At 40.7% G+C, this 24,504-nt stretch overlaps 1 protein-coding gene across 1 annotated transcript; it reads left to right on the top strand.

The window, feature by feature from the left end:
- Positions 1 to 17,784: 17,784 nt before the first annotated feature.
- On the top strand, positions 17,785 to 24,043 carry LOC118078122 (vomeronasal type-2 receptor 26-like). Its single transcript, XM_035101843.3, has 5 exons — positions 17,785 to 18,075; positions 18,474 to 19,334; positions 20,131 to 20,358; positions 22,406 to 22,532; positions 23,142 to 24,043. The coding sequence occupies exons 1-5, from the start codon at positions 17,785 to 17,787 to the stop codon at positions 24,041 to 24,043; spliced, it is 2,409 nt and encodes an 802-aa protein (XP_034957734.3).
- The last annotated feature ends 461 nt before the right edge of the window (positions 24,044 to 24,504 follow it).

Genomic DNA, 24,504 nt, shown 5'->3' with positions numbered 1-24,504 from the left:
TTGGGAGAAACAAGTAGCAGACTCACTGGCTCAATGTTTCATCCAGTTTGCATGCCAAGCCTAGAGGGCTCACCCAAAGACTCATTGATAGCTAGTGTAAGGTGATCAAGGAGCGCCCTTCACTCACTTCTGCCTCGGCTATTTGCCATATCATCTCTTGAATTGTCTATCTTCCCTGGACCAACAGCCAATTAAAACAAATAAATGAATACACTACCTCAACTAATTACTCCCAACTGTATGAAGTAGATGGGAAAAATGAGTCCTGGCCCCGAAATTCCTACAAGCAAAAGCCCATGCTGCATAGGGAGGGTGGCTGGATGATCTAAGGAGAAGACTGGGTGTTTGTGAAAGAGTACATGTTCCCAGATGTTTTCAGGAATGCGTTAATCTGTATTTTTTCCCTACCACACTTCCAATAACTGCTTTGGTAGATATTTTTAGGTTGGTGAAATGACCCCAGATAAGTGCAATTGCAATGGATTTTCTAGCCAAGTCTTTATTGACATAAGGAGAGAGGAGGTTAAACATTGGGGAAAGGACTGGATATACTATAAAATGGAATTTACCTGGTTGAAGTAGCTGGGCATCATCATTAATTGTGAATCCCTTTTCTTGGGGAATCTGTGTGTCCATTTTTCCAACTTTGACTCTAAGAAAGGACTCATTTTGGAATGTGACCCAGTTGATAACATCAAATCCAACTACCAATGCTCCCTTTTGGTCAAAGGAAATCTCTTCTCCAGCATTATTGTTGAAGGAGACACTTCTCAGAAAGTGCTGGAGCTAAATTGGGGGTGGGGGGAAATCATGATGATCTACAAAAGGATTCCTTATTACATAAGTGAGATTATATTTCACAGCTGAGAGCTTTGGTTCCTGATTTGTTTAAATGACCATCTCATTATATTAATTGAACAGTTGAAAATACACTGCAATAATCTTGTCCAAAAAAGTTTTAGTCTGCCAACTCACATTCAATACTCTGTCATCTTCAAACACAGTAATGACTGTGAACATCAGGTCTCTCCATGGCACTCCACCCATTTTGAGTTGTGATGCAGTTTTCCCTAAACTATACCTACCTACTGCAAACCTGATGGCCAATGTTATGTAGAGTTTGGGGCAAATACAGATTCAGGTCTTTTGATTTATCTGCTGGTATGTGAATGTGAGATGGTGTTTCAGCTAGGTGAAGGAGCAAGATCAATGTGGCATGGCCCAATGGATGACACAAAGTGAAGATGAAAGTGCAGGGAATGAAGGCACCTATCTTAATCTCTTTAAGAAATGTGTTGCTGGAAAGTGAGCAGGGAAATACAACATTGGAAGCTGGGATACATTTGTAGATGGACCATGAAAAGAGAAGCCTGAGAATGTTGCATGGAGACGGAAACTGAAGAAAGACAGTGGCGAGAAATGAAAGAACAAGACACACATGCAGGGGGACCTAGAGACAAAGAGTAGAAACCCACTTTTTGTATTGGACATGATCATGATACCCATTGTCATGCCAGAATATCAAACATTAAAAGAGCCATTCTGTGACACGCATGATGAGACAAACCTTTAGTTTCTTGCATATATGATGACGTGGAGTTACACTAGGCAGATGTGAGTAGAAATAAATGTGCCTGGCCTCTGAAAATACAATTTAGGGAATTCAAAACTTTGTCGATGTTAATACATGGGGTGCCTGATTCTGTAACAAACTAAAGTGCCAAGTAGGGTGATGATGTTTTCATTTTTTCCCCTCAAAAATTATTTCCTGTAGCACAAATGGATGAATTTTTGCTGATTAATGACTAAAATGAGATATATTCCATTGAAATATTTTAAAAGGTCACACACAAACCGTTTTTATTTTTTTGTATGCCATTTTACCATTTCATAAAATTGTATTAACAATTCTATATATATTTCATATCAAATTAGGACACAACACCACATTCCACAATGGGGAGTGTTCTTAGCAACATAGGGTATACAAATGTCACACCTGCGCAAGGTAAAAGCCCTCTTTTGGAACCTCAAAACTCAGCCAGCAGACCCTGCCAGACATGCTGGGAAAAGAACCTACAGGAGGGGTAGCAAAACATCGTCCTCTAGCGGCGTCTATACTGTTACTGCAGCTAAAAAAAGCTTCCTTGTGTGTTTGATGACCCTATATAATGTTGTATGTATGTGACTCTAAAGCTTGGGTTCAATTTTATATCTGCTTACAGTGACTTCAAAAATGGTCAAAAAAACTGATGAATAATTTTTTTAAAATCATTTTGTGTGAGAGGTTTTTTAATCAAATCTCTTTGAAAGTAAGATGTTATCTAATCTTTAATGAAAACTCATCAAATTATGATACAGGGAAATGAGGTTGTAAAAAAGTCATCACCCTAGTGCAGACATAGGCAACCTTGGCTCTCCAGATGTTTTGGAACTACAACTCCCATGATCCCTAGCTAACAGGGCCAGTGGTCAGGGATCATGGGAGTTGTAGTTCCAAAACATCTGGAGAGCCAAGGTTGCCTATGCCTGCCCTAGTGCCAAGTCTTCCTAAAAGGGAAAATCTAAAGAATAAATAATCTACAAGAGGAGAGCCCACATTTAGCCAAATGCATATATATATATATATATATATATATATATATATATATATATATATATATATATAATTGATTGTGTCAGAGCATTACCTGCCATGTCTGTTGGTTTAGCTGGTTCCATGTTATTCCATCTGCCATTGCTCTACCTTTGAATTTGGAGCACTGCATGGTATGCAAAGCATGTGCCACAGTATATAGAGCATTGTAGACACTGTAGCTTTGGGCAGTCATGCTCCTTTCTAAAACAGTCCCAGGAAGGGTGTCCATCTTCTCCTGCCCAGTGCAGAATGCCTCATGTTTCTTATCCCAAGGAGTATTGGGGAAAGAACAGAGGAATATTTCTTCCCATAAAACCCTGAGAAACCCATCTTCTCTTTCTAAGGTAGGGTTTCTCACCTCAATAAATTTACGGAATCCTGTAAGATCCTTTGAATAAACAGCCAAGGAGAAAGCCCCATGCAGGAAATCTATTTCCCATCCTCTTTGAAAGGGAAGCGATGTGAATTCAATCTGTGTAGTCATTATCCAGACTTTTGATGTGGCTTGAAATGGTATATCATCTACTTCTGCAAACTTTGGGATTATTCTCAGGACCAGAATTGTTAAAATTTCACCATAAACCATCACAACACTGGCAGTGCTGTCCTTAACAATGCGCATCGTTTCGAAACCATCAGCCACCATTTGACTGAACTCTCCAGAAAACTTAACTTGAGGAAATCTTCCTATAAAATCAAAGCAGATGCCCTTCTGCGCAAACATGGGAAGGACATTCTGTACGAATCTCTCTCCAGTGTCATCACTCAGAGAAAGCACCCCAATCCATATCCAGCTGAAATGCAGCAGAAGCTGGAGTATCCCATTGTACTGATGTGTCCCATCTGGGGACATCCAGTGGGAGAAAAGTGTTTGTACATTGTCTTCCATTATGGGAGAAGAGCCATAGATGAGCTAAAAGGAAGGGCGGCAGAAGTTGCTAGTAAATTGTGCTAAGAAGCACCAATTCAACTGAAAACTACATTTCATTTTTAAAGAAATCTTATTAGTACTTAACAATAGGGATAAATCCACCATTTTATTCATTTATGTTAGTATGGAATTGTTACTATATGTACTTTATCTGTTAAAAAATGTATTTAACAAAGAATAAATTGTACTGGGGGAAAGAAAACCTATGCAATAAAATGTAACAGCTGCAAAATATTGTGACTCCTATTAATGTCACAGAAATCCTGAATCATTGTCTTGTTGATTTGTTAACTCCCTTTAAAAGTGTGTAAAATAAAAAAAATTCCTTCAGTAGCACCTTAAAGACCAACTAAGTTTTTATTTTGGTATGAGCTTTCGTGTGCATGCACACTTCTTCAGATACAGTGAAATGGAAGTTTCCAGGCACTTATGTAGAGAAGGGGTGGGGAGGGGTGGGGATGGGGAGGGGGGATCACTCAGAAGGGTGGTGGAAATGGGTGATTGACTGACTGATAGCTGTTGATGACCGCAAACGACTGCAAATGGTTTTGCATGAAAAAGCAAGGGTTGAGATGGCTGAAGATCGCTTATCATGTATAATGAGATAAGAATCCGATATCTCTGTTCAAACCAGGTCCCTCCATGGTTTTGAGCTTGGTGATAAGTTGCAATTCAGCAACTTCTCTTTCCAGTCTATTTCTGAAATTCTTTTGTAGTAAGACAGCTACTTTGAGATCTTGTATAGAATGTCCTGGGACATTTAAAAGTGTGTGTTTGTCTTAGAAAAGAAGGGAGGAGTTGGAGGTTGGCTGGTTGTTTCACCGTTGTTTTGCTGAGTGTGGAAACTTAAAGAACATGCTGGCCAGAGGAATCAGCGAGGACAAACAAGTTATACCGGTAATTCATGGATTACAACTTATGTTTTTACCTTGTTTCCCTTATGTTTTCTATATAGGTATGCATGTATATTAAAATTCCATTTTTCAATATCCATGAAAATACATTCAAATATTACCAGTGACCTATTCTTTTTAAACAACTGCTTCAGGCAGTATAAAATGATCCCTGTTCTCTTGAGGTCTAAATTGTTTTATCCCTGAGGTTTGTGATGTACCTCCAATTTTTAAAGATGCTCAAGTACAAGTACCAACATTCAGCCTGAAGGGATATCATCAAAGACAAATGTAAATCTTTTGACTGCCATCCATGCTCTAGGCACAAATCTCACCTGGGGCATCTTGTATCTGCACAGGATGGTGGCTATCTGGAGACATGAGTCTGAGTTTGACCCCCCAATGACAGCTATTGGAATATGTTCAGCATCACACTTGTAGTTAGGGATGAATCTGCCTTGCCTGGATAGAAGTTCAAGAGAGGCTTGATAGGTCCAACTTGCAATGAAATGGCTGTTATAGATGTGGAAGCCGAGTGTGACATTGGGTAGGATACGTGGATTCTCATTTATTTCCTTCACAGCAAATGTCAAAGCTAGGATATGCTGATAGAGTTGTGTCACTGGGCTGAAAGGAAAGCATAACACATTGAATAACAGCGCAGGCTCAGAAAAATTGATTGTCCATGGAGATTTGTTCAGGGTCGATAGATAGACCTGAACATTTGGCTTTCCTGTACAGTCAACTCTTGACATGGCTTTGATCAGTGCTTTTTCTGGGGATACGCAGGGGTACACATACCCTAAACTTTTTGTGAATCTAAGTTTGGCCTCATTGTGGGGCAGTATTTCAATATGAGTAGGAAAATAAGAGTACCCCTAAACATTTTTTTTTAAAAAAGAAAAAATGGTTTTGATGTTGATAAGTAACAGCCTCTTTGCACAGATACAAGCACAACACTCTGTTTCCCCTGCTATTGTTTCCTGAAAAACTCAATATTAACATATTTCCCTATCTATGTGTCAAAAATCACACAATACTGCCATTGAATCCTATATTGAATGGATTCAATCCATTGAAATATGTTGTGAGCATGAGAGAAATTACAAAAATCTAATTTACTTTCCCCCATAATTTTATTACAGTTTGGGAAAGAGAAAGGATTCTACCAATACAATGTTATGTTGGTATTTGGACATTTTGTGCATATAACACAACATAATGTGATCTAGGACCATATTTCAAGTAGGAATGAGCTTCTTATTTGCAGAATGTAAGTAGTTGCCCCTGCCAACTCTATTATCATTTTATTATTACCAAACTTAATGATGATAGTAATGATATATTATAATGTTTAATGAGTTGACAATGCCCGGACATCCATTCATACAGCACTACCCAAAGCTGGTAACAAGGTCATTTTCTAATCTTAGTGATTAACCATTCATGGCAGGTTTCAGAAATGTCAAATATGGATTTTCAATTTCAAAGTCTTCCATGGGTAATAGCACTAAAACCTTTAAAAAGTGAAACTGTTTCTGCTGCCTTTTGATAATCTTATAATAACTAGATGCTAGTTTCAGACCTTCCTTATAAATTGAAATTCTGAATCTAAGGTTGGCACAGCTTGCACAAATAATTTTTAGGTATACCTCAAGGTCTTCCATCCCACCCCCAATAAGCATCTAAACTACTAAGAAGGAGAGAAGGCTAATAGAAACCATCGCCATCTTCTTAATCGTCATATGTGAAATGCAGAAATATATTCATTAAACATATATTTAATATATTAAAAAACACAATTCCTTACAAAATCTCATCAAAAAATTGAGGAGAGGGAGGTTTACGGAAGGTTAATATTATTGAAGTTATATAAATCTGAGACATGATGCCACCAATGATGAAATCTCCAGACTGATAATATTGGTGAAAAATTGGAAGTGGATCCCTCATAGAACATTGAGCAATAGGAACCTTAAACATCATCATTCAAGTATTGTTGATGAGGAAAGTCTCTCTGACATGCATGTGAAAATGTGGCCCACTCTGGGTAAACAAACCAGTGATCAGTTTGAGGCTGCCTTGGATGCAGCATGAGCTCTGAATGGCACAGTGTCTGGAGATTGCTTCATCCAGTTTTGCTTCATAGTTTGTATGTGGCTATTTTCACTCCCCTGAGGTGGAGAAGAGAAGCCGATGTGCTTATGATTAATTGGATAATTACACCAGAGATAATTGCCAGTTCTAAGTTGAAGTGTTTCTATCAGATTGCCATAGATCATGTTTACCTTATCAAAGCCAAAGTTTCATCTGGTCCTACTTAGTAGGGAGAGAAATAAAGTTTTATTGGGTCTCAGCATAGAAAAAAGCAGGTTAAATAAAAGAAGCCAGCCAGAAAACTGAGTCAGTAAAAAGGAAATATATCATCAAAAGTGACTAATTGGAGGTAATTATTCTGGTATGTGGAATAATATTTGCACAATTTAAAGATAGATATGAATCCATTGTTTGGGAGTAATCAAAGTTTTCTAATATTCATTTCCCGTTGCAGAGATCTGTCATGAGGCCCACAAAAAATGAAACCTCCGCAAATGAACAGGAGTGTCACTGTGGACCTCTGGAAAGTGACAACCACTTGTCTATTTGGCTGACAAATTGACCAAGCATGGCAAATTGGTGGGCGTTGGGATCCAATAAATTCCTTTATGACTAGCTACTTTGCTTTCTTTCATTAACTCTAAGCCAGAGGAACATAGTCTGCTTGTTAATCACCTTTTCCATGCTGCATTTGCCGGTGGTATTTGTCCTGGAAATGAATTCCTTCATGGTGGTTACTTCTGAGTGTGATAGGCTTGCTCTTGAAAGCCTTGCTCTTTCAAATGTGGAACTGATTGGGACTTAAGTTCTATGTTCATTTGTTCTCATTTAATCAAAATAAATTTATTGTTCTAAGCAAAGCCCATGACAAACCCACAGCAACAGCATCAATAAAATAACATAGATCATTATTCAGCTCTTCAAGGGCGGGAGGGACATCCAGCTCTACCGAGACAGAGTTTGGATTATTTCAATTGCTGTGTTTTCCCATTAGTAAGTACAGTTTCTGATTGATCTCTGCCCATCTCTTCATCTGCTTTCTGCAGTCTGTGATGATCTCTCTAGGCAAGGTTTTCAGTGGTGCAATTTTCCTATTGCTTCAAATGCTGATTCCATGCCTATCTACGACAGTGTTGCCTCTCAACAGTCTTGTCCCTGTTGAGTTGAAGGCTCTGACACAGCTTTAACCAGTAGTCAATGCAGGGCCGGTGCTAGGGTTTTTTGCGCCCTAGGTGAGATTGTTCGGGTTTTTGCTGAGTCAGTAGCATAAAACACCATCAGATTACTTCTTCACACAATCGAATCTAGGTCAAACTAATCTAGGTCAAACTAATCAAATTTGGCAGAAAGCCAAGGTCTGCTTCTACCTTAGCAACAGCTTTTCTATTGGTTGATGTTCAACACTGAGACTTGTTATCTGTGAAAGCCAGTTCAGTATGTGGTGTGGTGAGTGTAGGAGAGAAATTGCTGTATAGGTTGAGAGAGAGACAGAGAGGAGAGGATTTATTTTGCTTTGCTTTGTATATAGAAACTCTGTTTTCTTTTATTTTAATAAATCCTGTAAATAGTTTATTCTGCGTCCAGACGTCTAGTCATTTCAGTTACCGCCAGAAGCTTCCGGAAAAAAACCTGCGCAAACTCTGCTGTGTTCAGGCTGCAGTCACACCTGACACTTAAAAATTCTAAGAGGTTATGGGAAGGACACTGGCTGGTTCCTGGCTGGCGTGTTGGCATCAGTGAGCTGGTGAAGCCGTGGACGCGTGGAATCGTTTGGACAACAGCTGCAGCGTGGAAGTGCTGGATGCTGTGTTTCCTGTTCTCTCTCGGAGGCCGTGAGTAGCTGGTTCCAGGTTCCAGGGAACATTGCTCTCAGATGGCGTCACAACCGTTTCAGATGGCGTTTGAGCGTCTGAATGACAGCAACTACTTGCTATGGTCTGAACGCATGCAGGCAGTGCTGCAAAGGGAGCATCTCTGGCAGGCTGTGAATAAGCCACCTACGAAGCCAGATGATGAAGACCTGGATAATGACTAAAGAGCAAGGGCCACCATTATCTTGGGGCTAGAGAATTCCCAGTTACCGCATGTACGGGGGATTAAAACAGCCAAAGGTGTGTGGACAGCGTTGAAAGACCCACATGTACGTGAAACTGCTGTTTCCAAGTTATCTATTTGTAAGTCATTATACAAGGCGATGTTACAGCCTGGAGTGACAATGCATGATCATCTGCACAGTTTACAGATGAAGTTTGTAGAACTTCAGGAAAGAGACTGTAAATTAGCCCAGGAGGAGAAAGTGTCTATCATTTTGAGCTCTCTCCCTGAAAGCTGGGACAATTTAGTAATGACTTTTGAGGCAATGAAAGAAGATGATTTAACTGTTAGTTATGTTACTGGGCGTTTGCTGGAAGAATGGCAGAAACGGGAAGACAGGTCATTGGCTGCAGAGGCATCGACAAGCGGTCAGCTTGGAAAGAATGTGAATGCCGTTCCAGAAGGGAAGCAGCAACCACCACGTTCCTGTGAAGAGTCAGCGTATGCTGTGCGATGGTGTTTTCAGTGTGGATCGACAAAACATCTAAAACGTGGGTGCCCAGAGGTGACCAAGTATCAGCGACAAGATCAGCAGCAGCAACAGCAGCAGCAACAGCGGCAGAAGAAATTTTTCAAGCATAAACAGTCGGCTCATCTTGTGACAGCCGTGGTCAAGGTTGCTAATGAGAAACAAACTGTCTGGGTGGTTGACTCAGGTGCCACTCGTCACATCGTAAATTCTGACGAGTTGTTTGTTTCAAAGAGCATGGCACAACGTAGCCAAATTGCTCTCGCTGACGGGAGAACTTCTGAGGTACATTCAGGGGGTTCAGTGTTTGTTCCTTGTCTGCGTGAGTGCCTGGAGAATGTGTTATGTGTGCCCTCACTAAGAAGCAACTTAATGTCAGTAGATTGTTTGCTAAAAGCTGGTTTCAAAGTACATTTTGAAGAAAACAGCTGTGTTATCAAAAAGAATGGTGAGATTCTGGGAACTGCTAAGTCAGAGGGAGGTTTGTTTATGCTTAAAGCAGGTTCTCCAATTTCAGCAGTAGTCAGTGAATCTCAGCCTGTGTTGGGTAACAAAGCTGTGCATGACAACTGTGTGCATTTATTACATAGAAAAATGGGACATGCTGGTTGGAAAAGTATTTTAAAAATGCCTCTGCTAGCTGATGGGTGCAAATTGAAGAATTGTAATAAATTTTTGGATTGCAATGTTTGCAAAAAAGTTAAAACCCAGAGAGTATCATTTCCCAGAAGTGATAGAGTGAGCGATACACCGCTACAGCTTGTTCATATGGATGTAATTGGTCCATTTGCTGTTAGCAGAGGTGGAGCACGTTTTTCTTTGACTACTGTGGATGACGCAACGCGTTATTCCTGGGTTTATCCCATGAAAAGCAAGGGAGACGTGTTTACTAAGTTCAAAGGCTGGGTGGCGTCTGTGGAGAGGTTTTTTTCTTTCAAACTGAAAAGGATTCAGACGGATAAAGGTGGAGAATTTTTGTCAAATGCTTTCCGTGATTGGTTGCATAAACGGGGCATAGGGCATAGAAAAACAAACGTTTTTCCCCCGGAGGAGAACGGACTTGTGGAAAGGAAAAATAGATCTTTACAAACTATGATGTTTTCTATGATTGAAGATGCTGGGTTACCAATGTCCTAAAGTAGACCATTTGCATGTGTTTGGGTCAAAAGCATGGGTACTTATTCCCAAACAGGTACGCGAGAAAGGAGAGCCTAAAACCAAGCAGCTAATTTTTGTGGGTTATCAGGAGCTTGGAAAAGGATATAGGTTCGCAGAAGGAGCAAATGGAATTGTAATTTCCAGAAATGCCACTTTTTGTGAGCATAGTGGTTGGGAGAAATTACATGCTAACACAGAAATTTGGTTTCAATCTTCCCAAGGACGCAGTGATAGTAAAAAAGAGCCTGAGAGTGGAGAGTCTGAGAATGAGGGGGAGAAAAGTACAGATAAGATATCCTCACAGCAAGAAACTAGTCAGACTTCACCTGTTGCTAAGGAACCGAAAGGGGGGCAAAGTTCTGAGGGGGAAAGTGAGACTGCAGAAACTTTTTCTCCCAGGCGATCTCAGAGGAAAAACAAAGGTGTACCACCAGAACGTTATTCTCCTGATATGGCTAACGTGTTTAATGTTTTTGTGGAGCCAAGAAGCTATCAGGAAGTGCTGAGTTTGCCAGAAGAGCAGGCTAACATGTGGTTACAGGCTATGCAGGAAGAGATGTCTTCTCTAAATGAGCATAAAGTTTTTACACCAGTAGCAAAGCCTGAGGGGGTTAAAATTGTGGGCTGCAGATGGGTGTATAAGCTTAAGCCTCTAGTAACAGGAGGGTACAAACACAAGGCTCGTTTAGTAGCACAGGGGTATACTCAAAGACCTGGACTGGACTTTGACGAGACTTTTGCCCCGACTGTCAGGCCTGAAAGTGTAAGGTTACTTCTGACAATAGGAGCTAAAAGAAAGCTGAAACTCAATCATTTTGATATACAAGCTGCATACTTACATGCATCTTTAACTGAAGAACTTTACCTTACTGAGCCACCTGGATTTGGGACAGGGTGCAATAGAGTGTTAAAGTTAAATAAAGCTCTCTATGGGCTTAAGCAGGCTGCTAGATCCTGGAATAAATGTCTTCACGAAGCATTGGTATCTTTAAATTTCAAACAGAGTGTAGCAGACAATTGTGTCTATGTTCGTGGAACTGGAAGTGAACAAGAGTTGTGTCTAATATATGTTGATGATGTCTTATATGGTTGCAAGTCAGACAAACAGACAAAAAGGTTTGCAAAACAACTGTCTAGCAAATTTAAAGTAAAGGACCTAGGTCCAGTTCGGTCATATTTAGGCTTGGAAGTGTGCTGGGCCAAGGATGGTAGTTGTTTGATAAGTCAGCAGAGTAAAATCAAGCAGCTTTTAATTAACTATAGGATGCAAGACTGCAAAGGAACTGCAGTACCTATGGAGCCTGGATTTATAAAATCACTTCACACAGATGAGAGCTCATTGTTTGAACACCCTGAACTATATCATTCAGTTATTGGGAGTTTGTTATATCTGGCACAGTGGTCCAGACCAGATATTAGTTACGCAGTTGGCATACTAAGCAGACTGGTTTCAAAACCTACGCTTAATGCATGGAAAGCAGTGAAACAAGTACTAAGGTACCTTAAGCAAACAATTGGCTATGTTTTACAATTAAATTCAGAAGGAGATGAAGTACTGTATTGTTACTGTGATAGTGACTGGGGAAATCTGCCAGATCGAAAATCTGTTACTGGTTTAGTCATTATGTTTGGAGGGACATTAATTAGTTGGCGGTCCAGGAAGCAAAACGTAGTAAGTGGATCGTCTACTGAGTCGGAATTTGCTGCAATTAATGAATTATGCAATGAAGTGATTTATTTCAAGCAGTTGTTAACAGATATAAATGTAAATTGTGAACAACATGTACAAGTTTATGTGGATAACCAAGCATGCATAACTTTGAGTAATACAGAAGGTTTGAAATCACGTTCGAAACACATTGCAGTGAAATACCAAAACGTACGTTGCTGTGTACAGAATGATGTGATTAAATGTACTTATGTATCTAGTGAGGAAAATATTGCTGATGTGTTAACTAAACCGTTGTCAAAGATCAAGAACAAACAAATGTGTAAAGGTTTAGGGTTGCTAGAAAAAGCAAGTGAAAATTTCTCTACACAAGAGTTAATTGGTTCAGAAGAATCTGAGAGGGGGTGTTCGGGTTTTTGCTGAGTCAGTAGCATAAAACACCATCAGATTACTTCTTCACACAATCGAATCTAGGTCAAACTAATCTAGGTCAAACTAATAACATTTGGCAGAAAGCCAAGGTCTGCTTCTACCTTAGCAACAGCGTTTCTATTGGTTGAGGTTCAACACTGAGACTTGTTATCTGTGAAAGCCAGTTCAGTATGTGGTGTGGTGAGTGTAGGAGAGAAATTGCTGTATAGGTTGAGAGAGAGACAGAGAGGAGAGGATTTATTTTGCTTTGCTTTGTATATAGAAACTCTGTTTTCTTTTATTTTAATAAATCCTGTAAATAGTTTATTCTGCGTCCAGACGTCTAGTCATTTCAGTTACCGCCAGAAGCTTCCGGAAAAAAACCTGCGCAAACTCTGCTGTGTTCAGGCTACAGTCACACCTGACACTTAAAAATTCTAAGAGAGATCACCTTCTGGCACCCCCCAGGTGTCTGCCTCCTCCCTGCGGGCCTGGCCCAGCCTTCACCCCCTTCCCTTCCCAATGCCCCTCCTGCTTACCTGCGACGTCGACGGCTGGGTTGCTCTGGCCGCCCTCGGGCTTCAGCCACGGACCCCCGGGCGCAACAGCAGCTGCTTCCGCCTGCCCGAGAAGTAGAGCGCGGCACCGGTGCCTGGAGCCAAAGGCCCGGCTGTGGCTGCTCTCGCCCCACGTGTCCTCCACACACTGCTGCCCTTGGCGCTCTGGGCACGCCTGAGCTGCACCGGCGCCACTGCTGCCACCCACCCTGGACACGGGTAGGTGGCGTTGGGGTGCAGCGGCCACGCGGCAGAGTGAGTCCTGTGAAGCCAGCAGCGCTCCCCATCGTGCCAGCGCCCCCTCCATTTTGGCGCCCTAGGCAACTGCCTAGTTCGCCTTAATGGATGTGCCAGCCCTGAGTCAGTGGCACGTTGTCTAGCAATCTGCTGGGCATCGCTCCTTTTCTTTCCCAGTGCACACTTGTAGTTCATAAGAACCATGAACTTTGCAGTGAAAACAAGCTCCATATTCTTAATGCCGGCCTCAAACCAATCAGGGATCTGCTCCTCTCTTTTGCTGACATAGCTGTGTTGTTGATTCTCTGGTGTAGTTTCACGATGCTTCAATGCACATCAATAGTGCCTGCTCAATGGAATCCCAGAAGCATTTACAAAATGCAACCTGCAATCTACCTCAACTCCCATGTACCACCTTCTCTAGCTTTCAGGTAGCCTTTCTCAACCCTGGGTCCCCAGTGATGTTGGATCACAGCTCCCATCACCCCTGACCACTGGTCCAGCTAGCTAGGGATGATGTAAGTTCTAGTTCAACAACATCTAGGAAGAAAGGCTGCTCTAAGGTCTACAGCCCTGATCTGGGTTTTTATTAGGGATTTTAAACTTAATTTATTTTCACTGCCACCGCAGATACCAAGTATCAGTCTGAATCCAACATCAAGGCACACCTTTGTATGATACAACTACTTTATTGATAAAGAATATAATTAAATGTTTTATGATAATTTAGCATACAGAAGCATGTTGTTCCTGCTACATCCTTTCTTAGATGTTCCTTTGGTTCATATACACAGTCTATTAAAATATACCTTTAAATAAATTCTCCCTCACCATTTATCCTCCAAACATGACCAATAACAATGCTGACCTAGTTTTTTCTCACTAACCCTACCACAACCACCCACTCTCTCCCACAGCCAATACCTCCTTCAACTGTTTCCCACCAGTATTCAAATTCAACTAAAAAACACCTTTCCACTAATCATTCACTTCCAACATATATATATTTGGAAATACTGTTTACAGTTTATCCATTTTTTTCTACCAAACACAAATCAACCAAGTTCAAACCAGGTTTGTCCCTTTCTGCTCATTTCCCATTGATTACACCCAGTTTCTCCATCCCTCTCCTTTTAAAGATGTGGTGTTTATGTTTAAAAACAACAATAACTGAATGTTAGACTGGTTCCATCATTGCCTCCTCACAAAGCAATACATTAGCATGCAATCACGAGCTGATGGCTGTGCAGCAAAGCAGTCAAACTTATATTTGACTTTCTCTATTGCTTTCCTTCTTCATGAAGTCATAAGCTCGGCAGAGCGAAAGGATTTAGAAGGGTGAATTTAAGATGAAATGTAATTTGTTTTGTTGATTTGAAATGTAATTTGTTTTGTTTATTTGGAAAATTGAATAATGAAAAAAAAAATTCTATACCACTTGGCCGAGGATCACAGGGTGGTTTACAATTTAAAAACACATAAATGCACAGCATGGAAACAAACAGAAATAATACTACCCCCCCCCCAATAGTTTGTTTAATTAGTCAAAGGCCTCAGCAAAATGATGAACAACAACCAGCATTTTCACAGCTGTCCTGCCAAATGACCTTTGAATTACTTCTTTGGAGAAGAATTTGGTACGAGTTATGTTCTAAATCATGAATGCAGGTTTAGACTAATATAGGAACTCTTCAGTCAGCCTGTAGCTGCACTTTTCTCGGTGGATTTAAATTTAAAAGAAAATGGCATGTTATACATCACAGCAAACTCTTTGAATCCTTTTTTATTTATCATAAATAAGTGTGTATATGTCTGTGTGCACATGTGTGTGATTTTGATTGGGGCCAAACTACATGGGAAGGGAGTGAACTTTTTCTTCAGCCCATGGTGAGCATGTCAGTCTACCCAGGCAGTTCCTCACTCATGTAATATGTGCTGATTTGATAGCCTTCTGGGCACTGCTTACAAGTAGGTTTCTAACCATACCTGCCAAGTTCCTGCCAGAAAAATAAGGGATCGGCAGACCGGAAGTAGCACTGCCGCCATTTTGGAGCTGGGTAGAGCAGCACCGGAAGTCGCTTCTGAGCATGCTCTTCCCAGTTCCAAAATGGCTGCCGCGCCAGAAATCGCTTCTGCGCATGACCAGAGACTCCAGACATGCGCAGAAGGAGCCTCCCCCGGCCGGTAAGTAAACCGGGGGAAAACAAAAAAATCCATTTTTCCAGCTGGGAACGGCTGGAAAAACGGGGGTTTCCCAGGGAATACGGGAGACTTGGCAGCTATGTTTCTAACACGGCATTTACTTGTTTGTTTGCATTCTGTACACACCACCATAAAACAAATAGGTCACTCAGTGTTTCATTTATTTATTTTTAATAAGTTGGAAATGACTATGAAATAAATTTCATAGATGTTCAAAGTCAAGCCAACCCTAGACATTCTTTGAGATTAAATCTACAATTTTAACCCCTATAGTCAATTCCATACTTTTTTAAGCCATTGATTTATTGCATGGATAAATTGTAGCTGCACATTGCTTTGGCAGTAGCCATTATTTTTAGCATTTAGCAATGATTTGTTTTTTCAAAGAAAATGGATTCACTCTGATTTTCCATTTGGCATTTGTTCTTTGGAGAAAAGTGTAACCAATCCACAACTTTCTTTGCCACTAGAGAACAGAGGTGGCATATGGACCAACATGTTTTCTATCAAAAGGGCCACTCAGGATCCAAACTCTGAATAAGTGATTTTCTCCCCCTGCAATTATCCAAATCACAAAAAAGGGCATAGCTCAAGAGACTGCCCAGAAGGCACAATGAAACAATCAACAAGTAAGTCTGAAAGTGTTTATAAATAATCCCCCTTAGATCCATAGGAGCATAAGGCAAACAGAGCTTTGTTAGTATCCTTTCTGATGCTTCTTCTGCCCACCCCTGTAATACTGGTCAGATGTCATATCAAAGTGTTTGTAATATCAGCAGTTAATCAAGACATTCAGAGTCAATCATTTAATAGTAAAATTACAACTGATAAATTATTCTTCTGCAGCTGTATTGACACAGTCAAACACCATTCAACAAAACCTATTTAATTAAGGCAGGTGGTATGGATGGGGAAAGGAAGGACTGTATTTAGAGCGAAACTTTGTTGCCAGTATGTTGCCACTATTGGTGTTTCTGTTTTTGCTTCCTCCCATGGTGTGCAGAATAGATGATGTGACCAAACTTCTCCTTGTTCCCCACGAGTGGTACCAGCCAGGTGAACTCATCATTGGCACAATTACTTCTCAGATATTTTACGTTTTCTCTGAAATTCCTTTCAATGAGCACCCTTCGCAGAAAATGTTTGAGGTTCCACTGTAAGGATCAATCCCCACTCTCTGTCTTCTGGGCTTGGCCAGTTCACATGGGAAATGCCTTGATAACTGACAGAAATCCTGTTGGCCAGCTCCTCGTTCTAAATCACATTTTGAATTTTGTGCATTCTGCTAAGCTTTCAGGCAGTACATATGGACTTTATTCCAGTATATTATCAGGCATTTAGTGTATTTATGCTGCTGATATTTCACTGGTTGTTGTTGTTGTTGTTGTTGTTGTTGTTGTTGTTGTTGTTGTTGTGTTTATTGAGCTTGATTGGTTTTTTTGGTGTATTGTGCTACCGTATGTTTTGAAAGTCAACTAGTAGCTGATTTTTATTAGGGAACTAATAAAACATACAATAGGAATGTTTCTATTTTTAGCAAGGAGCACAGGAACAAGGAGAGATATCTGAGGGTAACACTTCTTCCAACTAATGAAATTGATTGTAATCAACAAAAGTGTATCCATATTAGGTTCATTAGTCTTCAAGGTGACAGAAGACACTTCATTTCTCTCTCTCTCTCTCTCTCTCTCTCTCTCTCTCTCTCTCTCTCTCTCTCTCTGTGTGTGTGTGTGTGTGTGCGCACCCACACTGATTTTTGTGCATCATTCTTAGATATTTTGCAGAATGCTTATTTGTTGCGCACACACACACACACACACACACACACACACACAACTTCATATTTCTTGAACCCAAGCAGCTAGTAACAAAAAATTATAGGGGGAAACATAAACACTGGGTGGTATTCAGAGTAGAACCATTGAAATTAATTGCTATCACTCAATATCCAATCCTTAACCAAAACAGGGAAGAACCTTCTGGTACTTTAAAGATTAAGGATTGTATTCAGACTAAAACTGCCATCTTACATATTAGTCATCCATCATAATAGGACATCTGACTAAAAATTAATAGGCTTGCACTGTACATCCCCCCCCCACTAAAATGAATGGGTTTTTTAAAAAAAGAAAAGAAAAATCAGATTAATTAATTTCAAATATTTCAGTGGGAATAAATGTAACAAATATGATGCAGTTCCATATATGCCTATTCATGAGTAAACCCCACTTGTTTCCAGGGGATTGTGGATTGCAGCAGAAACTCAGACTCCAAGAGGTGTCGAAATACTATGCAGAATATACTCATGCAGCCTAAATTATATTTGTTCTAAGGAGGAAGGTGTCTATTAGCTCAGAAATAATATGTTTATTTCATGCATTGCAAAATTTTCTTCTAAAATGGTAAATTAATTTGCTTTGTTTACAGAATGCTGACAAAATTCTACCAGCACACCATTGCTGTGGCATTTGCTGTGAGAGAGATCAATGGGAATCCCAAGATCTTACCCAATGTCACACTTGGGTTCCACATCTATGACAGCTACTATGATGCGAGGATGACCTATTGTAGCACTCTAGGTCTGCTCTTCAAGTTGCATAGATTTGTCCCCAACTACAAATGTGACACCCAGAAAAACCTCTTAGCTATCATCGGAGGACTTGGCTCGGACACGTCTTTCCATATGGCAGACATCTTAGACTTGTACAGCATTCCACAGGTAGGAATGTATTGGAGACATGGGGGTTTCCATAAATAACACTGTTGCTGTGTCATTTGGCTGCCATTCCTATGCTGCAGGTGGAAGCAAAAAAGGTTCACATCGAGGGACTCTGAGTTATTGGGGTTTGGGGTTCCATTGATCCCTGAATACAATATCTGAACAACTGTTGATAAAAAATGGAATTGAGGAAACCACTCCCTCTACAATTCCTGAGGGATGACGATTCCTAGAAATTGTATACTGTTTCCATATCTCTAGAAAATTTAGCTGAAAATTTAGTATAATACTCACGGAACCTACAAAGAACTTTAAGAAATATTTCATGGATAAACAAGCACATTCTCAGATATAACAGCCCTAACACATCTCTACCCTATTTGATCATTTATTTTTAGCTGACATATGGTTCGTTTCCTTCAGAGGAGAGCGATAAAAGTCAGGTTGCTTTTTTGTACCATATGGTGCCCAATGAAACCCAGGAGTACATGGGGATTATCACATTGCTGAAGCATTTTGGATGGACATGGATTGGACTCTTTACCGTGAATGATAACAGTGGAGAACATTTCTTACGGACAATGGAGTCCTTGTTTACCCAGAATGGAATCTGCTCAGCCTTCACACGGCGAATCCCACACATACCCCATTTCAATTCCATTGGTGATGTTATTGACCTGGCCTCAAATATTTATATACCATTCACAGATGATAAACCCAGTACATTTATCATCCATGGAGAATCTTTGACACTGACATGGCTGACAGTGATTATAGTTATGCAGGATCCTATAAATAACGAAATCATGTCGTTAAGAAAGGTGTGGATCTTGACAACACAGACTGATTTTGTATTAGCAGGCTTTCAAAGAGGATGGGATCTCCAGTTCTTGCAAGGCACCATTGCCTTCTCAAGTCATTCAAAAGAACTTACAGGATTCAAGCATTTTCTTCAGGTTGCAAAGCCTTACTGGACCTCAGGAAATGGTTTCCTCAAGGACTTCTGGGAGCAAGCATTTGACTGTACATTTTTGACTCTTCATGAGCCAACAGAAGTAAATGAAGCATGTACTGGTGAGGAGAGATTGGAGAGCCTTCCTGAGCCACTGTTTGAAATGAGTGTGACTGGCCACAGCTACAGTATCTACAATGCTGTCTATGTTGTGGCTCATGCTTTGCAAGCCATTTACTCTACTAGAATGAAGCACAGGATAATGCGCTATAAAGGATTTGAACTTCAAGATCCACAGCCTTGGCAGGTAATGTCATGGAAAGGAAACCTTATTTCAAGGAACTAATTTGTGCAAGGCGCTACTACATATGGATAGCCACGCACAACTAATTAATGTAATGATGATGATGATGATGATGATGGTGATGATATAATAATTACGGACTTGTGCACTGACTTCCAAAGATGATCTTTTTAAAAAAGAAACCCAAACAGCTACAATGATTTTTAAATTAGAAGAACAGCAGAGTTTAGGATTAAAAAAACAACAGAGAATGAACACCTAGGCAGAGATCTTTTCATCAATCTTGAAAATTACATGGAAAATAAGAATGCCTCGACTCATTTTCAGAAAGTACAGATAATGAACGCTTGTAACTTAACATTAATATTTTTCTACAAAACACGGGGAGCCCCAGTGAAAGTCCTACTCTGAGTTATAGGGAGCAGCTGATATTTTGGAATTGTCCTACTCAGAGTAGACCCAGTATACTTAACAAACTTAATTTAGTTATGTCCATTGAATTCAAGGGTCTACTATGAGTAGAACTAGTATTGAATGCCCACAATTGTGTATTTTTCATTCACTGTTGAAGTTTTCTGAGTATATAGGGCATGGATTTTTTATTTTTTATTTTTTTAGTTTTCAACCAATGTTTAAAACATTTTACATTTGCAGTATATATTTTTCCTTGTTCGTTGCAAAGTAGCTCTTTTATGCATTGATCTTTGTTGGATGAAGTTATTTAAACAATATTAGTTAGAGTGGGTTTTTGTAAATGTTCGCTATATTATTCTGGTGTGTTTCTTTCTCTTTCAATTAGCTCCACTCTTTTCTTCAAAGAATTTATTTTAATAACTCAGCTGGAGAAACAGTTTCATTTAATGATAAAAGAGAAATAGAGGGTGGATTTGACATCGTGAATGTTGTCACATTCCCAAACAAGTCCTTCCTTCAAGTGAAAGTTGGATGGGTGGATCCTGATGCTCTTGAAGGAAAAGAATTCATCATTCATGAGGACATGATTGTGTGGCACAATGGTGTTCATCAGGTTTGCATTCTAGGGTATTCTTTGGATTCCCTTCATTTTCCAGATGGGTCATTTGGGTATCTGAAAATCCCCTTTTCTGTACAATCATTTATGTTTCTCCTGGATAGGACCATAGAGAATCTGAAAGGAGATGCAGGTGGCACTGTTGTCTAAACCACTGAGCCTCTTGGGCTTGCCGATCGGAAGGTCGGTGGTTCGAACCCATGTGGCGGGGTGAGCTCCCGTTGCTCTGTCCCAACCTCTGCCAACCTAGCAGTTTGAAAGCATGCCAGTGCAATAGATAAATAGGTGAAAAGTTAAGGATAAAGGACCCCTGGAAGGTTAAATCCAGTCAAAGGCATACACAGGGTGCGGCACTCATATTGCTTCAGGCCAAAGGAGCCAGAGTTTGTCCAAAGACAGCTTTCTGACTCATTTGGCCAGCGTGACTAAACTGCTACAGGTGCATGGAGGACCGTGACAAGTGCAAGAGCTCACGGAAACACCATTCACATTCCCACTGCAGCAGTATCTATTTATTTACTGGTTACAGGTAGGTAGCCGTGTTGGTCTGGATCGAAGTAAAATAAAAAAATTCCTTCAGTAGCACCTTAAAGACCAACTAAGTTTTTATTTTGGTATGAGAAGTGTGCATGCACACGAAAGCTCATACCAAAATAAAAACTTAGTTGGTCTTTAAGGTGCTACTGAAGGAATTTTTTTATTTATTTACTTGCACTGGTATGCTTTCGAACTGCTAGGTTGGAAGAAGCTGGGACAAAACAATGGGAGCTCACCCCATCACATGGATTTGCCAACTTCCTGATTGGCAAGCCCAAGAGGCCCAGTGCTTTAGACAACAGCATCCCTAGATAAATAGGTACCACTGTGACAGGAAGGTAAATGGCGTTTCCATGCGTTCTGAAGTGAGATGACCGCTGCACTCCATAGTCACCTTTGACCGGACTTAACCATTCAGGGGTCCTTTACCTTTACCTAGAGAATCTCACTGCCCTCCACACCCAAAATTCAGATGCAACATTTTGCTCTGCCAAAACAATGCTGTATTTTTGGCAGATGAAGTGTTGGTGGTATTGACTGTGTCTTTCTTAAATATGGGAGGGTTCTAGGAAATTCAGAACAAAATTGCCACAAGTTGGCCATCACAATTTCTACTGGGTTGTGGTCACCAGAACAAATGCTTTGAATGGGTTAATAATGTCAATCCCTTGCCTATCCAGGCAGGGCTTGAAGCTACCCTTTCTGACACTGTGTGTGGAGAACCTCAGTACCAGAGGCTAAATGCAGATCACTTTTGTTTGGTCCTCAAATACCTACCAGGTCATTCCCCCCTCTCATTGGCGTATGCATGTGTACTTAGTTGGACTGCAAGTTACAAAGGTAAGGGTTACATTCATTGTCCAATTTTGCAGTTAGTATGCAAACCCCACATTTTTGTGTATGATGGCTGGAAAAAAATTCCTCACCCCTGAAGAGGAACAGGGCAATATCAAGGCTATATCCTAATAATAATAATCGGGATCTTGAATGACATTTTAGGAAATCTCCTTGTAGATGGTCCTTCAAGTGCATCTAATAATAATAATAATAATAATAATAATAATAATAATAATTTATACCCCACCCATACAGCTGGGTTTCCCAAGCCACTCTGGGCAGCTCCCAACCAAATATTAAAAACACAATGCAGCATTAACATGAAAAACTTCCCCAAACAGGGCTGCCTTCAGATGTCTTCTAAAAGTCAGATAGTTGCTAATTCCCTTGACATCTGATGGGAAGGTGTTCCACAGGGCAGGCGCCACCACTGAGAAGGCACTCCGCCTGGTTCCCTGTAATCTCACATCTTGCAGTAAGGGAACTGCCCTCGGCTCTCAGAGCTGGACCTCAGTGTTCGGGCAGAACAATGGGGGTGGAGAAGCTCCTTCAGGTGTACTGGGCTGAGGTCGTTTAGGGTGCATTACTGACCTGGGTATTCAATTTCTTTGTCTGAAGAGCAGAACTTTTTATATTATTATTTTAAAGAATCTTCTCTGTTTGTGGACAGATGATGCTTTTTTCTGTGTGCAATGACTACTGCCACCCTGGCAATCAGAAGAAAAGGAAGGAAGAGGCGAAATTTTGTTGCTATGATTGTGCCCCATGCCCAGAAGGGAAGATTTCAAACCAGAGTGGTATGTTATGAACATCAAGAAAGAAGAAACGTCTGTTAGGCAATGAAGTTATTCATCAACTTCAATGAAAGTTGATGGATTCAAACTTCAAGAAAGAAGATTCCACCTAAACATTAGGAAGAACTTCCTGACAGTAAGAGCTGTTCGGCAGTGGAATTTGCTACCAAGGAGTGTGGTGGAGTCTCCTTCTTTGGAGGTCTTTAAGCAGAGGCTTGACAGGCATATGTCAAGAATGCTTTGATGGTGTTTCCTGCTTGGCAGGGCGTTGGACTGGATGGCCCTTGTGGTCTCTTCCAACTCTATGATTCTATGATCACCTTTTGATAAATTGATTTTTGCCGAATTTCATGGTTGGAATGCCAGAATGCACCAAAAAGGATGATATGCAGCTGCCCGTCACTCCCAGTATTCCATTTGTTAATACAACTCTTACATGCTGTACATCACTATAATAGATAGATCCTATTCCAATATCCTAACACTTGAACAAATGGATTCAAATTAAGAGGAGCAATAGCTATCATGTGAGAGGCAGAGAAATTAATCATGCATCTTAAATGAATTGCCACTAGAAAGTGAACTTGTTCTTCTTCTTCTTCTTCTTTTCAGATATGGATGACTGTTTCATGTGCCCAGAAGATCAGTATCCAAACAAGAACAAAAACGGATGCGTTGCCAAAACTCTGAACTTTCTTTCTTATGAAGAACCATTAGGGATCAGCTTAGCATCAATTGCTATTTCTTTTTCTCTTGTCACAACTTTTGTGCTAGCAATATTCATTAAGCATAGACACACACCCATTGTCAAAGCAAACAATCGGGACCTCACCTACACTCTCCTTGTCTCCCTCCTACTCTGCTTTCTCTCTTCTTTCCTGTTCTTTGGCCAACCTAGCAAAGTGACTTGCCTGCTCCGACAACCAACTTTTGGCATCATCTTCTCAGTGGCCATTTCTTGTGTGTTGGCCAAAACCAACACTGTGGTTGTAGCTTTCAGGGCCACCGAACCAGGGTCCAGTATGAGGAAGTGGGTAGGGAAAAGACTGTCTCATTCCATTGTCCTTTTCTGTTGTGTTATCCAAGCAAGTATTTGTATTGCGTGGTTAGCAACCTCTCCCTCATTCCCTGATTTAGACATGCACTCAGTAACTGGAAAAATCATTGTGCAATGTAATGAGGGGTCCATTGCTATGTTTTATTGTGTCCTGGGCTACATGGGTCTCCTGGCCTTTATCAGCTTCATTGTGGCATTCATAGCCCGCAGGCTACCTGACAGCTTTAATGAAGCCAAGTTTATTACTTTCAGTATGTTGCTATTTTGCAGTGTTTGGTTGTCCTTTATCCCAACTTTTCTGAGCGCAAAAGGGAAATACATGGTGGCTGTGGAGATCTTCTCCATCTTGGTCTCCACTGCTGGGTTATTGGGCTGCATCTTTGTGCCTAAATGCTATATCATTGTTCTGAAGCCTGAACTGAACAGCAGAGAACAAGTAAGGAGAAAAAAGAATTAAAGGAACTCTTGATTCTCCCACCTTTTGTATTGTTTGTATTGTTTTATATGAAGGGTAATGATTTTAGGAAGGGCTTTTTGTTTGGTTGTCCAGCCAGAACTTGTCCAGCCAGAACTTGCCAGAACTTGCCAGAACTCAGTTTCGTTACCTTCCCGGTGGGTGCCATTGCCATAGTAAGGAAACAGCAGCGGCATTCAGTGGATTTGTAACTGGCTTACTGACCGAACCCAAAGGGTGCTCATCAATGGCTCCTCCTCATCCTGGAGAGTAGTGACTAGTGGGGTGCCACAGGGTTCTGTCTTGGGCCCAGTCTTGTTCAACATCTTTATCAATGACTTGGATGATGGGCTTGAGGGCATCCTGAGCAAGTTTGCAGATGACACCAAATTGGGAGGGGTGGCTAACACCCCAGAGGACAGGATCACACTTCAGAATGACCTTAACAGATTAGACAACTGGGC

This window comes from Zootoca vivipara, chromosome 12, assembly GCF_965207765.1.
Source record: "Zootoca vivipara chromosome 12, rZooViv2.hap1.1, whole genome shotgun sequence".
Classification (NCBI taxonomy): Eukaryota; Metazoa; Chordata; class Lepidosauria; order Squamata; family Lacertidae; genus Zootoca; species Zootoca vivipara.
The sequence above is the reverse complement of the archived record's forward strand: the minus strand, read 5'-3'. Positions and strand labels throughout refer to the sequence as shown.